Genomic DNA, 18,115 nt, shown 5'->3' with positions numbered 1-18,115 from the left:
TTTATTTCATCATTTTGATTTTAGATTTGGTTTATTCGAGCTAACATCTTGTGATCTAGCTAATAAATTGGTGCAGCTTGTCTTTGAAGCAACACATCTTGTCAAAGGCCCCCTTTTCACAAAAACGTGTTTGTGTTCTCATAAATAAAATTGTATTCACAAAATCTCATAAACGCGTTTGTGAAGTGTTCAAAAACGTTTGTGTCCTTTAATCGCGTCTGTGAATTATACAGGCACACCTGTGTTCAAAATTGAAAAACACTTACAGTCCAGCAAACGAGCAGTCAGTTTCAGACTTATTGAGCTTCCTAGGTTATTTCTATGGGTTTTCATCTAGCATTCAGCCTATTTCTGGGTCTCATACACTCCATCATTACTTTACATCTTGCACTACATTCACATTTGTCTAAACTTGAGTCAAAAGGTCACTTGCTTATCCTCATCTTGCTTTGTCAACACACTACATACAACAACATTTTGCTAAGTGGTCCCTCATCAAGGTCTATCACCTTTGGGTCTCATTTGGTCTTACTTAGAGTCAAGGTCAACTTACCTCATCAAGAGAAACTATCATCTCTTTGGAAGTCACACCTACTCTACTACATACATACTTGGTCTTACACTTTGGACATTGCAAGTACACCTCCAACTCTTGGTCTTCCATACTCTTTCCATTTTCATCTAGGATCACACATCTTGGTCAAGACCTAGTTCATGGTTGAAACTCATTCCCAAAAATCTAGGAGATAAGATAAAGAGGCTCAAGAGTCCGCAAACATGAGTGCCTATGAGTATGACAATGATATCTTCTTCAATTCTGATCATACCACATTACCTGACATGAACACTTATAGAAACACTCAAAATGTTAAAAACATGGATAATACAAACAACAATGATACACACAATGACAATACAGACAACTTTTCAATACATTCAGCAGAAGTGGAAGACTCTATTATGGATCCCCATTTTAATAGATTGGTTGAGGAAATCATGAGAAGAGATAGACAATATTTTTTACAAGTGATGGCACAAAGAGGAGCCAAGATACCTCATGATTTTGACATGTCTCGAATAATGGAAAATCGACCTATGCAAGAAACTCAACTCAACATAGATCAAAGGAGGCATAATAGTGGAGGTACTAGAGGACCATGTTATGTGCCTGAGTCACCATCATCTTTGTTTCAAAAACCTGAGATCCCCAATACACATGGTCAAGCTTATGATACTCATGAAACAACATCTCATGAACAACTCCATCTACGCAGACCATTATGGAAGTCTTATGCAGATAAATATACTCAATTGCATATCAATGCTAAGGACCAACCTCCAAAACAATTGGATATCCAAAGGCATGCTCAAAATTTGGACACAAGAAAACCTCGTGTCAAATTTGGGGGCAACACACAAGAACAAACTCATGACATGCCTGTAGAATATGATATACATGGACAAAGCAGATATTCCATTCCTCATTATGACTCTATACTAGGTGGTTCCTATACGCAGCATCATTATAGACCTCCTCCATATGAACGTTTATGATCAATACCATCCATACATGTAGTATGCTCCTCCTCCACTTGGTGGCTCAGGAATGGGATATGGTCCAAGAAGTCGGTCTCCAACTAAGAACAACTTGGAACAACAGATAAAGGACTTACAAAAGAAAATGGAGGACATTAATACACCAAAGCCAGCTTACACAATGAGAGACATATGTCCCCATCCATTTGATAGAAGCATTCCAATGCCTCCTTTTCCTACACATTTCGTGACACCAAAGTTTGATAAATACAAAGGCAAAGGGGACCCTAAGGCACATATAAGACAATTTTTCATAGCTTGCATTGAGGTAGCAGCAGAAGAAACATACTTGATGAGATTGTTTCCACAAAGCTTAGGTGATCAAGCTATGGAATGGTTCTCCCAACTACCACCTGAAATTAAGTCATGGGGTGATCTAGTAGAAGATTTCATCCAATATTTTTCATACAACATAGAGACAGACATATCAGTCACCACTTTGTGCAACACCAAGAAAAAGGATGGGGAGTCATTTTCATCATTCTTACAAAGATGGAGAAACCTAGCCAGCAGATGCTCTTGTGAAATTCCACAAAAACAAATGGTAGAGATGTTCACACAGAATGTCAATAAAGACATTGGTTATGACTTAAGAAAAGCTTGTTTGTCCACCTTTAAGGATGTCATTGAAAAAGGCTTAGCAACAGAGAAGGTCTTAATTGAACAAGGAGTCATTAAGATATTCAAAGAAAATAAAGAGGAATTTAAAGGAAAAGACAAGCCACAATTTTGGAACAAGAACAAGAAAACAGTAAATGATGGTGTTATCGATTGTAACACGATAAGACATGAAATCATTCTTTCTGGATCAAGGTCTACAAACAACCAAGTGAATACTCAAACAACTTCCAAACCATGAAGGAAATACACCCCATTGGGAGAACCACTTGAGTCAGCTTTCAAGAAGCTAGTGGCAAACAAGATATTAATAATTCCAGACAATCCTCCATATGAGCCAAAGGTCAAACCAAATTGGTGGAATGACGATGAGTACTGTGAATATCACAAGAGCAAGGGACATAAAATAGGAAATTGTCATTGGCTGAAGAACATTATACAAGATCTTATTGATAGAGGTTACATTGAGATAGAAGGACATTCATCCAATCAAGAGCATGAGATGTTTAAGGAACCATTCCCTAAACATGACAAGGGAAAAGACAAAGCCACAAATGAGCAGACCAACTATACCAGAGCATCCTATAACTGTGATTCAACTGTTAATCACATTTCGATGGACAATTATGTCTCTACCATTATCATAAAGGACAAAATGCCTAAAAACTCTACCCAAAGACCCAAAGTTGTCTTAAAAGGAATTGGACCTTCTTCTGAATCTACCTTTGAATGTAATGTCACAACTCGTCGAGGTAAGGTCACTTTGCAAGGTGCTCCAGCTAAAACCACCGCTTCCTCAGCAACCAAACCTGAGTATGGCCTAGTAGAACAGTTAGGGAAGATGCCCACAACTATCTCCATCCTTGAGCTTTTATGCCTATCCACCGCACATAAAGCCATTCTTGACAAAACTTTGAGAGACACTTCCGTCCCCACTAATTTGAACGTGGACCAGTTTCAAGCCATGGTGGGATATCTTTTTGTTCCACATTCTCTCACATTCACTGAAGCTGATGATGCCTTCATAAGCCAACCACATAATGCACCTTTACACATTGAAGCCTTCCTACACAAACATCGAATAAAATGAGTCCTGATAGATTGAGGAGTCGGTCTAAACATTTGTACATGAAACACAATAATACAATTGGGATATTCAGATAAAGTTGTGAATGATACAAACAAAATTACCATCAAGGCATATGATGATGAAGAGTGTTCATCCAAAGGCAAATTCACCTTACCTCTCAGAGTAGGGTCAGTTACAAAGGATGTGGTTTGTCAAGTCCTAGACCTCGATCTCACATACAACATATTGCTAGGATGTCCATGGATTCATGAGATGAGAGAAGTCCCATCTACATACCATCAATTCAGTAAGTTTCCTCACAATGGAGTTGAAGTAACAGTTAATGGTGCTCCTAATCCATTTATATACTGCACTAACTTGAGGCCAAAATCCGAGACAATAAATCCAATTAATAGAGAAGCTATCCAATCTTTTGCATATATTGATCTTGAATCATTAAAACCTTCAACATCAAAGCAAGGTGATATTAAAGGGAAATATGAGGACAAAGGCATGGGTGAATACACTCTAAATCAAACCATGTGTTTACGGCAAGTCATGAGTTCACCAAAAGAATATGGATGACCACATCCTTCTAAACGGGTATCTATCATTACGCTAAAATGGGATCCTACTATATTCCAAAAGTGGGATGAAATGGAAGAAGAAGACTTATACAAAATGCTTTACAAAGACCCTAAAGATGGTACACAAGATCACATCAACATACCATGTAAAAAATATGGCAAAGGATTCAAGAACCTACAAAAGTTTGGGTATGATGGTAAAAGTCCTCTTGGCTTAAGAAAGGAAGGTATCACTCAACCTTTGCAACTAGAATTGACATTTAAAAATCAATGTTCAAAAGGACTTGGTTTCATCTCTTCCAAGGTAAACACTCACAAATCAGAAGAAGCATTGCAAATCATGATTTCTAATGACCAACAAGAGAACCACTATTCCACCGACTCTAATGAGTGGGAATGGGGTTCGTACAAATCCTCCATTAATTATGAACTCACCAAGACATTCAAAGAACCAAGTGAACCCACAGAAGAAGAGGAATTTCATAGAAAATTCAAAGTTGGTCAAGAAACAACCCCTGAGGATCCCACACAGTCTTTGTCTTTAGGTTTTAGGTCAAAATCACGAAGAATGAGGACACCTGTTATGGAATGCGTTTTTAGTGATGACAATTTGAACTCGTTCATGATCGAGACAGATGAGGAGAGTGCCAACGATGACCTCGACAACTATCTTGACATACCTGATTATAACTGTATCTGCACCCTAACACCCGCTAACTTCAAAAATATTGAGGGCCTTCCCCTTGTTCACCACCAACTTATTGACTGGGTCCATGAAGGACCTGTACAATTCGACACATTCCAAAATGATGAAGCCTTTATCGACTATTTAGGCATACGAGATGATCTCCCACTTGGGGACCATAAGGCTCGATACACTATAGAACTCAACAGCATGGCATATTTTAGTGAGGGTTTTGGGCCTTCCAATCACAAGTATGTAAAAATAAAAATAAAGCATGGGTTTTACAGTGAAAACCACATTGTCGCACTGTCTGACCCTAAAAAAGTAAAAATAAAGGACGTATCTAAGGGTGAAAACCTCTATGAGCCGCCTGAAGATGGAAGGCTTGACATTCTCCCCGCATCATATGAAGACAAATCATCCATGTTAGTAGAGGAGACCATCAAAACAAACATTGGTACAGAAGAAATTCCACATAATATATTCCTGGTACAATCTCTAACAGAGAGAGAAAGATCAAAGTTCACAAGTTTCTTCACAGAGAGACAAATCAATTTTGCATGGTCCTATGTCGATATGCCTGGACTGGATCCAGATTTAGTAATGCATCATTTGACAGTTAAACTGGGGGCAAAACCAATGAAACAAAAATTAAGAAAGATGCATCCACAAGTGGCATTATTAGTCAAGGTAGAGCTTGAAAAATTGTTGGATGTCGGATTCATATGCCCAATTGATTATCTCGAATGGATCTCCAACTTGGTACCAGTCAATAAGTCGGATCGCAGCATCAGAATATGCATAGATTTCAAAGACATTGACAAAGCTTGTCCTAAGGATGACTTTCCATTGCCAAACATTGGCCTGATCGTAGATCTCCCAGCAGGTCATGCAATGTTATCTTTGATGGATGTATTCTCGGGCTACAATCAAATAAAAATCGCATCTGAGGATCAGCACAAAACAACATTTACTTGTCCTTGGGGAACTTTCTGCTGGAAAGTCATGCCCTTCAGGCTAAAGAATGCAGGCGCTACATACCAACAAGACATGACTACTATCTTTCATGATCTCATGCACCTAACTATAGAAGATTATGTTGATGACCTCTTGGGAAAATCATTAGACAGAGACACACATTTGGACATCCTTTCAACCATTTTTGATCGGTTGGAAAAATACAAGGTAAGACTAAACCCCAAGAAATGTGTCTTTGGAGTAACCTCCAAGAAGCTCCTTGGATTCATTGTTTCAAAAAGAGGAATTGAAGTTGATCCTACAAACGTCAAAGTGACCTTAGTGATGCCACCACCAAGAAATATTAGTCAACTTTGATCTTTACAAGGAAGACTCTAGTCCATATGACGATTCATAGCACAACTTGCAGATAAATGTCATCCTTTTCAACACTTGCTACACAAAAACATCAAATTCAAATGGGATGATAACTGTCAACAGGCTTTTCAAATAGTCAAAGCTTATCTTCTAAATCCACTAGTCTTGATGTCGACAGTCCTAGAACAACCCCTATTACTCTACATATCAGCTACATCAATAGCATTGGGAGCACTCTTAGCGCAACATGATGTTGAAGGAAAAGAAAAGGCAGTATATTACATCAGTCGTACTTTGGTCAGTTATGAGCTAAAATACACACCAATTGAGCGTGTGTGTCTCGCTGTGGTTTTTGCTTTGCATAAATTATGACATTACATTCTAACTCATAAAACTGAGCTAGTTCCAAGGATTGATCCATTGAAATATCTTCTCAATAAGGCAATGTGTACTAGCAGACTAGCCAAATGGGTGATGCTCTTGAGTTAATTTGACATTAAATATGTGGACAAAAAAGCAATAAAGGGACAAGCTATCACAGATAAGTTAGCAGATGCACCCATGATAGATGATACTCCTTTAACTTTAGAGTTTCCAGATGAATCCATCCTGACAGTATCACACACAAAGCCTTGGCAATTGTACTTTGATGGCTCATACACACAGCATGGTGCAAGAGTTGGCATCCTCTTTATCACACCTCAAGGAGATTCCATTCCCAAATCATACCGATTGTCATTTCCTTGCACTAATAACATAGGAGAATACGAGGCATTAACAACTAGATTACGGATTGTAGTTCAGTGGCTAATCCAGGAACTTCATATTTTTGGGGACTCTCAACTAGTAATTCATCAAGCAACCAATGGCTACCAAACAAAGAATGAAAAATTAATGCCTTACAAGAAAATGGTAGATGACTTCAAGCAATATTTCTTGAAGCAATATTTCTTGAAGTTAAGCTTTGAGCGGATACCAAGAGAGCAAAATCGAATCGCAGATGTCATGGCTACTATTGCCTCACTGATCAATCTACCGCAGAATGAAACCCGCTATGAGTTCTTGGTGGATAACCTTTTGGTTCCCTCCTAAGAGATCACTCCAACTAAGATGATATGTGGTGTTGGTCTAGATTTCCAGTTATACGATTCTATTTTCACATACCTTCGTAACAACACCCTTCCCCTGACTTATCCAACAACCAACGCCGCACTTTCATTCGCCAATCTTCCCGATACATCATTTTAGCTGATATCTGATACCGTCGGGGTCTAGATGGCACTCTTCTTAGATGTTTAGAAAGGGACAAAGCTCAGATTGCGTTACGAGAAGTTCATGAAGGAATATGTGGTCCACATTCTAGTGGTCCTACCTTGGCCAAGAAACTTATCAAGATTGGATATTACTGGCCCAATATGGAAAAAGACTCATATCAATTTGTCAAGAAATGTAAGAAATGTCAAATTCACGGAGACCTTATTCATGCGCTAGCACAAGAACTTCAATCGATTGCAACTCCTTGGCCCTTTTGTCAGTGGGGACTCGATCTTATAGGCAAGATTCAGCCTCCTTCTTCCAATGGCCACAAATTCATTATCACTGCCACCGAGTATTTCACAAAATGGATTGAAGTCGTACCTCTTACACAAGTCACTGGAAAACAGATTGCTACATTCATTCTCAACTATATCATTTGCTGGTACGGTATTCCTCTTTCCATCATTACTGATAACGGACCTCCCTTCAAAAACCAAGATGTTCATGAACTTTGTGATCACTTCCATATTACCCATGATTTCTCCACTCCATATTACCCCCAAGGTAATGGTCAAGCTGAGGCGTCTAATAAAACTATTCTTAAAATCCTCAAAAAGACAGTTGATGACACTGGTCGAAATTAGCATATCCAACTTAATCCCGCACTTTGGGCTTATCGCACAAGTGTTCGCACACCTATAGTAGCCACGCCTTATTTACTCATCTATGATGTTGAAGCTATCTTGCCTATTGAGGTCGAGTTACCATCTTTATGAGTCTCTTTGCAAAACATTATCAGTGATGAAGACTACAGGGTCTCTCGCTTACAAGAACTAGAACTATTGGATGAACAAAGACAAACTACTTTTAATCATCTCAAGGCTTATCAACAATGAATGAGTCGTAGTTACAATCACAAGGTGAAGCCTCATACATTTGAGGTAGGTGACTTAGTTCTCAAGGAAAACCCCAAAAATCAGCAACACAAAGAGAAGAAGGGCAAGTTTGAACCAAATTGGCTTGGTCCTTACATCATTACAGCAGCCTATGGATCCGGTGCATATCAGCTCTCAACCCCAGAGGGTGAAACTTTGGAGGATCCTATCAATAGCATGCACCTTCGCAAGTTTTACACATAGCTCTTAGGAGTATCCTAATTCAAAAATACAAAAAAAAAAATCAAACAAATTATTTAAAATACAAAACAATCATAAAAATAAAAAATCGTTACTTGGTGAAAACCTAGCAAATAGGCACCTTGTGACACAAAAAAAATTAAAAAATCAAAAAAAGTAAAGAGAAATAAATTCGTCCAACGGTGAAAACCACTTTGGTAGCACCCTAAGCAAGTACCATGGTGAAAATAAGGCCATCGACACCATGTGTAGAGACATTGCTCCTCCCTCATTCACGATTCAATTCCATCCTTTCACTTTACACACACTCACAACCTTTCCATCCATAATAAATCAGCTCCTATCTGTGGCTAAGGCAAATCCTACGTCTAGTGATGGGTGTGGACCTAAGAGCATCACGTGTTCCGAGGAGTACAATTTCTTCCAGTTTTCTTTAGTCTATCCGTGCACAATCCACAATAAAGCAACACTTGCATCATGGATCCACAATAAAGTTTCACCTTCTCCGTAATAAAGTATCAGTTTCATGGATTCTGTCAGTTTCAGATGAGACACAAGCAGCAATGGGCTTCAACAAATCAAATCTATTAACAGACTCAGACAACATTATGGTTTGGTGCTATCTATCCTTTTGTGAACAAAAAAATTGTGACCACAATCAAACAGACTTATACAAGTGAAAAGAGACACTAAACTTGAGGACTACAGTGGATGTTGGTGTCGAGTCTTGATTTTCTTTTGATTTTATTTTTTGGTGACATGTCTTTTATCTTTTCTGGGATGTCTCTTACTAGAGATTTTATCTCCAGGATGTCTTTGACTAGAAAGGCGAGGATGGGGTATCATCACCTATTTTTCTTTGTTGTCTGTGGATTCTCTATTAGTAATGCTATGACTTATCCAAGGATATGAGGACACTATGAGTCTAATATGAACTGGAGCATTCCTTGTTTGCAACTGTCTAATCTCCATGCAAACAAGTACAATGACTTTCTGGGTTGAACATATATATAGATTGTCATAACCTATTTGCCATAATAAAGCTCAATAATGATAATAGCACAAGAATCTCTTTCAGTTCCATATCTTCTATCTTCCATTCCCCTTTCTTGATTGACCTCCATCATCCTTCTTGAGTCCACGTAGCCCACTATCACATGACTTAGTATAATGACATACCAAAAATATTTGCATTTCATGTAGTTTGCACTTGCATTACCACATATTAGCATTTCATACATACATATAGATATCAAAATTGCACCATATCCTGCACACACCACTGATTAGTATATCATATACACATCATGCATCTCATCCTTTGCATTATCATATTCATCTGCATTTCATACATTCACATTTGCATTTGCATAATATATTAAAACATAAAAGAACAAAAAAAATTGCATTTCATCATGTGCATATTTTCATCCATATCATAAACATCATAAAACATATAGAATCATGACATAGAAACATCACATAGGAACACATGCATATAGTTGCCACAAGGATGAATCATCTCATATATATATCAAAATCACAAGTGTCATGATACAATGATGTCAAAATCATATGGCTACAATCACTCGAAGGTGTCTATATCATCATACACAAATGGTACAAAACTGATACATAGGGAGCCCTCTAAGGCTATGATGAACTCCCTCCCTCGGAGCCAACTGGCCTCGACAGAGTCTAAGCCCTAGAAGGACCCACCCCAGGATCATCTCTCCTGCCCCCTCTATCTGGTGGTGGTGGAGGACCCATGACCCCACCGCTAGACACCTGACTCCTATCTCTCCCTCCAGAGGTCGTCGTAGTCCGCGACGGTCTATGGAAGCTCCTAGCCCGTTGATCTGGTGGCACCACTCCATAGTAAAAGTCTCTCTAGTAAGCTATCTCCTCCCATGCCCGCAGAACATAGGCATATCTGGCCTTTGTGTCCTTTGTTTCCTACCTACCTACCCTCAGTGTTGTCTTAGCCTCTGTATAGCATTGAATAGCCCGGTCCCTCTCCCACTCAGTGTCCCTCAGCTGTCTCCTAAGCCTCGTTGTATCCCTCTCTAGATCTCGTATCTCATCTGCATGTCCCTGGCAGATTTCCCTCAAGGATAGTAGCTCATCCTCCTCTTCAACTCCCTCCTCCCCCTGTCCCTGTGGTTGCTCCTGTCCCCGTCCCTGTACCTGTCTGGGAACATGTGTTGCTAGCACCTATAATGGCAATCCACCTCTACCCCTCACTACATGCACCTGTCTCTCCTCTTCGCCATCTCTCCTCTGAGCCACTCTCCTCTCTACCATTGTGCCCTACCTCCACCATCTCCACTATCATCTCCATCACCTCCACTGTCTCCCTCTATCGACTCCCCCGGATCCGTCAGCCATGGAAACGGATGCTCTCCCCAATATACAGTGTACTCTGCATCTATCCCTGCATCCTCTACATCTGCCCATATGTCCCAAGATCTCCTACATCTGTGTCAGTACCTGATCATATAACAGTAACAGACCTAAATACACTTGATCCCTCACTGTCTGTATGTACATCCCAGACCCTCATGGAATCTGTTGTACCCTGTCGAACTGCCTGCATACCATGTCTATCAACTGCCTCTCAATAATATATTGCGTCATCCTCCCACTCCTCACAGTCTAAGTAAGGCCTCCATACTACACTCTCTACCTCATCGACCACTCGGTGCCAATACTCTAGCCTCCCAATCCATGGCTGAGAAATAATCATATCATACAGATGCACATAACTGCGCCCATGTCCTCTACCTCTAAAGTGTATCGGTCGTGTCACCAGAAGATCCTCATATGCCCATACCTGCAATAATGTCACTTTGCATCCTAATCATGTCGATCTATGATATACAAGCTGATGCAACTCATAATACAAGTGTGCCAGCAGACACGGTCCCCATGCAAACCTTGTGCTCAGTCACCAATGTCTCCAGAGTCGTCCCCCATCCCACAGCCAACCCTTGTGTCGCCCTATCTAGATAGAGGAACTCACTGATCACTCCTGTCGGTAGAGCCAATCCTGTCTCTGTTATGGTATCCCAAGCCACATGTCTTGCCCTCATCTCCTATCCTGGATCCCAAAACACTCATCTCAATGCATCCCTATCTCCCTCTCGATCGTAAGGAACTAACTCCCCAATGATCGGTATCCTCAGTATCCTATATACATCCTCCAAGGTGATTGTCATCTCACCCGTTGGCAAATGAAAAGTGCATGTCTCTAAGTGTTATCTCTTAGCTAATGCAATCAGCAATCCCATGTTTGCCTGAAACTTAGGCACATACATAATGTATTGCAAGCCCATGGCCTCAACTGTTGCTCTATCCTTGAATGTCAACTCTGGTCGTAATCCCTGAGTCGAAGGGTATCTCTCCCATGACTCCAGCATAGGTAGGTCCTCCTGCAGTCAAACAAAATCTACTGTATCAATCCTAGTGGTACTCCTTGTTCATTACAAAGTGTTGTTTTTTATCCTAATGCTTATATCTATCATATGGCACTCTATCCTAGTAGCATTCCCTGTTCATCACAAAGTGTTGCTTTTATCCTATCTTTTAGGGCACCTACTTGAGTGTATTCTCTTGAGTAGCTTATCTAATTGACAATGCATGTTCTATCACAGAATTGTCAATCCTATCCCTATCTGCTATCCTAGTCTTCCCTAGAGGACCTTCTTGAGTGTATCCTCTCAGCGGCTTATCCAATCGACAGCATATGTTTATCACAGAATTGTTGATTTGACCTTGAAGACATAAACGCGCATTCATGACACAAATGCACTTGCATACTTCACAAACATGCCTGCCCTGCACAGACACGCCTGACATGCATTTATGACAATAATTAATGCAATAAGGTGCAACCTACCTAAAGCACATTTATTACACTATCTGACATGCATTTATGACAATAATTAATGCAATAAGGTACAAGGAGGTTTTGTGGTACTTACCGGCTCTCCTACATCTACAGGCCTCTGATATCGGTGAACACAATCGAATCTGTGCACCAATGCCACCACTGTTGACTGCTCTTTTCTCTCTCTGCACTCTAATCTCTTAGGTGTGTGGATGACAATGAGGATGTTTTCCCTCGTAGTCTATTTTATAGACTACCCTAGCCCTAGTTTCCCGAGTCAGTCTTCTTTATCTCGTGACTCTGTCACTCTATCATATCTTGTCAGTCCTTTCTAGCCTTTCTTTCTTATCGAGAGATTGTCTGTGATCTTTTCAAACATTTTCATCCGATCTCTCGAGGGGGCATATCATTCCCATCTTGGAGAAACTTTGTATCAATTCATCTTATCTTCTTTGAAACAACGCAACAAGCTGCATTGTCTCGAAGAGGGGCAAAATGTGGACACCTAAAATTGTCATGTCTAATTAAATAAATTTATTTATTTATTTAATTATTTGAGCCTAGATCTTCTATTAATTAAATAAATCTTTATTTATTTAATTAATTCATTTATCCTCTTCTAGCATTTTTCCTCATTTAAATAAATACTTTTATTTATTTAAATTACCCTTTTTCTAAATTAAATAAATATTTCATTTATTTAATTGATCCCACTTCTTCTATTAATTAAATAAATCTTTATTTATTTAATTAATTCATTAGCCTTTTTTACCCATGACACATGTCATTCACCTCTTAATTTCTACACTACCTACCCTCTCATTATTTTCTTATTTTCTCTACCTACCCTTTAATCTTAGCCGACCATTTATCTTTTACACCTCTTAATCTTATCCCTCCATTTCTTATAGTGTCTTCTATATAAGAGGATGCTTCTCTCATTATCAACCCTATGCATTCTACTAGCACTCCTGGACTAGCATTTGAACTTTCATATGCAATCAAGCTTACTTGCAACAACATTTCCGTTCTTTGTTGAGCTCTTGTGTACACATAAAATCTGAGAGCAAATATATCAAGCAAGATCAATGGACATAGGAAGAATGGAGATCCAAACCCTATTGGACATGTGATGGTATAATCTTTGTGATTTCGTTGATTTCCATTGTCTTAGGTAATCTTCATATGTTATGGTGGATCTTTGTTATTGTTAGGCTAGGGTTTTGTGGTTGAATTCTATTTAGTCTTTCAATATTGTTGTTTCCATTTTTACCATAAACAATATGTACTATAGAAATTCACTAATGTGAGACAATGCAAATATATAATATACTTATAATGTCTATATATGAAAAGCACACAAATATATTGAGAGGAAGCTAAATTAGCATAACGCAATCATTTACTTATTTCAAAATTTAGCAACCATAAGATCAGCAATAACAACAATAATATTAAATGCACAACATCCACACAAGAGAGAGAACACTAGATATATACGAAAACCCTTTTATTAAAAAAAACATAGTGAAAGGACTACTTGGATCTACTATCCAAATCTAGCCTCACAAAATATAATAAAAGATTCCTACAATTGTTAATTGTAGGCACCAATCTTGGAGACAACAATCTCCAAAATACAATATGCAGGTACCAACCTATTGAAAATACCAATCCCCATAATTGAATACTAACTCAATAAGAAACACCAATCTCTTAGATCAAGACACCAAACTCTTTAATAAAAATATCCACATTGGAAAATGAATGGCATGAAGCTCTTCAATGTTCATAGATCTACTCGAATTCTGACTATTTGACTTAATTTTGTTGTCATTTTGATCTGCTTTGTCCAATTTAATCTATTTAGAAACACTTTCTCTCTATCCTCCTATACTTTTCTCTGCTACAAAAGATGGAGCATTTTGCACATAAACAAACAACTATATCACAAACCAGACTTGCTCGAAAGCAATCTACTTTTATATATCAATCCATGCCTTTCATATCTATTGAAATGTCGACCTGTAACATTTAAACTTATTTTAGTTATGTGGACGTTGAGTTCTGAAAGACCTTGCACTAGACAAGTGACACAATTGCAATCTAATGAGAGTTTGCCATCGAGAACTATCTTGAATGACCCACGAGGGGGACCACACCACGTAAGCTAAACTTTACGGCTTAGGCATATATCAAAATATTTTGAGCAATCAAGCCAAGTGATAGGGCCAAGAATTCAGGGCATGATTAAAGAAGCCTCAATTCATGACTTAGCCAACCAAGAACAACTAAAGCCAATCAACAAAAATTAGATAAAAAATGAACCAAGTCCTGGATAGGGTTTAGGGCGAAAATAAAACCTTGAGTTTTAGGGCGAAAATAAAACCTTGGAAGGTAAACTCAATCTTAGATAATATGCACCAATATTGTCAAAAATCAATCCTATGCATTCTATTTAGTGACATTAATGACATCTCTAATAAACAAAGATGATATTTGTAAGACTGTGATTATATCAATTTTTTATATCAATGAAAATAACATGACAACTTTTGCAACAATCTCTCTATTTATCATTGATGGCAATACATGAAAACACAATGTAAGTACAAATACAAATATACTACTCATGAAATATCCCGCTATGGATAACTCTCTTCCTTTGACATGAATGGAAAAGGGATGTCCTGAGAGTTGCATTACTGAAGTAGCCAGTTAAAACATAACCAATATAACAAAGAATAATTGGAAATAAACACAAGTCTAGATCAAATGTTCTTCATTATTCTTCTACAACTTCAACCATTCTGTCATTATAATGAAAATGTTCCTATTTTAAACAATCACCAAAAAATTTCTTTTTGGGCAGATTTTTACAAAAACTGAAAATTGTCATTTAAGGAAATTTTCAAATCTATCCCAAAAATCACGAAATCTTCTATAAATCTAAAAAAAAATCCTACGACACAAAAAACCCAACTTTCTAATCTCATAAAGATTACGAGCTCAAAATTAACTAAAAACCCAACTTTCTAAAAAACCGAAAAAGAAAGTAAAAGACAATTTTGAGGCCTTAGATGAAGGAATCCAGCCCTGAAAATTTTGAATTTTTGGAGACCCTACCAAACTAGGTTTGGTTGAAAATCCAATCAACTCCTCAAGATACACATCCACGTAAAATTTCAGCCCAATCGAACAACCGAGTCAAAAGTTATGACCCCGCGAAGTCCCTGCATCATTCTCCTCTGGTTGAAAAGAATGCAGTTCCTGCAAGTGGGTGTCCTCAAATTGCTACCAATGACCTCGATCCAACTACTGTAATTCCCACTTTGTAATCCATGTGCTCTCGGCTGGTGCTAATCCATCTCACTGTACCAAGTATCTACGGTATTCTCCTTGTTGAGTGCGAACAATCTTCTTGTTGAGAATCTGTGATTGCGAACAGTCTTCTTGTCGAGAATCTGTGCAATCTTCTCTCTTTTCTTAATAGGGAGTGTTTGTTGCCAATCTACTTCCTTCTCACCACCATCATCATGAATGTCACCATGAAATGTGTATAGATCATAAATATTAAATACAGAAAAAATATCAAGATCAGGTGGTAAATCGGCCTGATAAGCATTGTCATTTATCTTCTTGAGAACCTTGCAAGGACCAACTTTCTTATGTTTTAACATGTGGTGTGTGACTATAGGAAACCTCTCTTTCCATAGATAAACCATCACTAAATCACCTTCCTTAAAGACTTGATGTCGTCGACCAACATCTACTATAGATTTGTACTTCGCATTACTTTCCTGCAACTTCTGTCTCACCTCTTCCTACAATTGGTGAAGGTGTTCTGCAAATGCTACTGCATCATCACTGATTCTTTCGCCAAGGGGTAACTGCACCAAATCTAGAACACCCTTAGGATTCCTACCATAAACAATTTGAAATGGGGATTTACCTGTAGATCTGTTCACTGAGCTATTGTAAACAAACTTTGCTTGGGGCAATGCCAAATCCCACTGCTTAGGCTTCTCTCCAACAATGCACCTTAACAGGTTTCCCAAACTATGATTGACTACCTCTGTTTGCCCATCGGTTTGAGGGTGATAGGAACTACTAAACTACAACTTAGTCCCCATCTTCTTCCATAAAGTTCGCCAAAAATGACTTAAGAACTTTGTATCTCTATCAGAGACAATGGTTTTTGGCACACCATGCAACCTAACAACTTTTGAAAAAAATAATTCGGTCACTCGTGTTGCATCACTAGTTTTCTTACAAGCAATAAAATGAACCATTTTACTGAATCTGTCAACAACCACAAAAATAGAATCATTACCTCGTTGTGTATTTGGCAATCCGTAAACAAAGTCCATGCTCAAATCTGTCCATGGTTCTAGAGGTACAGGAAGTGGCATGTACAACCCTGTATTCTGCGAGTGTCCTTTAGCAACTTGACAGATCCTACACCTTGCCACATATCTGGTTACATCTTGTTTCATCTTTGGCCAGTAGTATTTATCTTCAATTAAGGCTATTGTCTTATCCTTGCCAAAATGTCCAGCCAAACCACTGCTATGAAATTCCCTGATGATATTATCCCTCATGGAACCAATTGGAATGCATAATTGTTTCCCTTTGAAGAGATAGCCATCTTGCATAAAGTATTCACCTTGAATATCAGACATATTTCTAGCTATTGCGTTCTTCAACTATTCCACAATCTCCCAGAAGTCATTGTCAGACTCATACAAATCTTTGATTGCATCAAAACCAACTACCTCATTCTCCACTATTGTTAGAAGTACAATGTGTCTTCTCAATGCATCTACAACTTGGTTTTGCTTTCCTGATTTGTGTTTCAAAACAAATGTATAGCCTTGTAAGAATGAAACCCATTTCGCATGTCTACTACTCAACTTCTTTTGTGTGTTTAGATATTTTAATGCGAGGTAATTTGTGAACAAGACAAACTCCTTTGGCACTAAATAATGTCTCCAATGTCACAAGGCTTGCACAAGTGCATAAAACTCTAGATCATATGTGGAATAGTTCTTCCTTACCTCATTCAACTTTTCACTAAAAAAGGCGATTGGTTTACCTGCTTGGCTAAGAACAGCTCCAATAACTACATGTGGGGCATCACAATCAACTTCAAACACCTTTTCGAAGTCTGGTAATACTAATATGGGAGCTTTAGTTACCTTCTTCTTTAGAAACTTGAAACTTTCTTCAGCCTCATTGGTCGACATGAATTCCTTTCCTTTGGTACAATTTGTTACGGGTGCAACAATACTGCTAAAATTTTGAATAAACTTTCGATAAAATATGACCAGACCATGAAAGCTTCTTACCTTTGTTATGCTCTTGGGACTAAGCCATTCCAGAATTGCTCTAACCTTCCCTAAATCCATCTTGATACCGTCTGCAGAAACAACAAATCCCAAAAATACCAGACTCTCTTGCATAAAACTACACTTTTGAGGTTTGCATAAATTTTCTCTTTCCTCAACCCATCCAATATGATCCGCAAATGCTACAAGTGCTCCTCTTTGCTCTTACTAAAAATTAAAATGCCATCAAAATAAACTACAACCAACTTACCAATGTAAGGTCGAAGCACTGTATTCATCAGTTGCATGAAGGTACTGGGTGCATTAGACAACCCAAATGGCATCACCATCCACTCATATAATCCATCTCTAGTCTTGAAAGCAGTCTTCCATTCATCCCCTTCTCGGATCCGAATTTGGTGATACCCACTTCTCAAATCAATTTTACTGAAATATTGGGCCCCTACAAGAACATCCATCGTGTCATCCAAGCGAGATATAGGGAACTGGTATTTGATGGTAATTCTATTGATTGCGCGGCTATCTATGCACATCCTCCGTGTACCATCTTTCTTTGGTGTTAATAATGTTGGTACAATACATGGACTCGTGCTTT

General features: G+C 38.4%; 1 protein-coding gene across 1 annotated transcript; it reads right to left on the bottom strand.

The window, feature by feature from the left end:
- Window positions 1-10,417: 10,417 nt before the first annotated feature.
- Window positions 10,418-17,849, bottom strand: LOC131859065 (uncharacterized). Its single transcript, XM_059212587.1, has 6 exons — window positions 17,771-17,849; window positions 17,230-17,591; window positions 16,506-16,878; window positions 10,819-10,873; window positions 10,628-10,761; window positions 10,418-10,470 (listed from the first exon to the last, which is right to left on the bottom strand). Exons 1-6 carry the CDS (start codon window positions 17,847-17,849, stop codon window positions 10,418-10,420), a joined length of 1,056 nt encoding a protein of 351 aa, XP_059068570.1.
- Between the last annotated feature and the right edge of the window lie 266 nt (window positions 17,850-18,115).

This window comes from Cryptomeria japonica, chromosome 10 (assembly GCF_030272615.1).
Source record: "Cryptomeria japonica chromosome 10, Sugi_1.0, whole genome shotgun sequence".
Classification (NCBI taxonomy): domain Eukaryota; kingdom Viridiplantae; phylum Streptophyta; class Pinopsida; order Cupressales; family Cupressaceae; genus Cryptomeria; species Cryptomeria japonica.
This window is presented reverse-complemented; position numbering and strand designations above follow the sequence as displayed.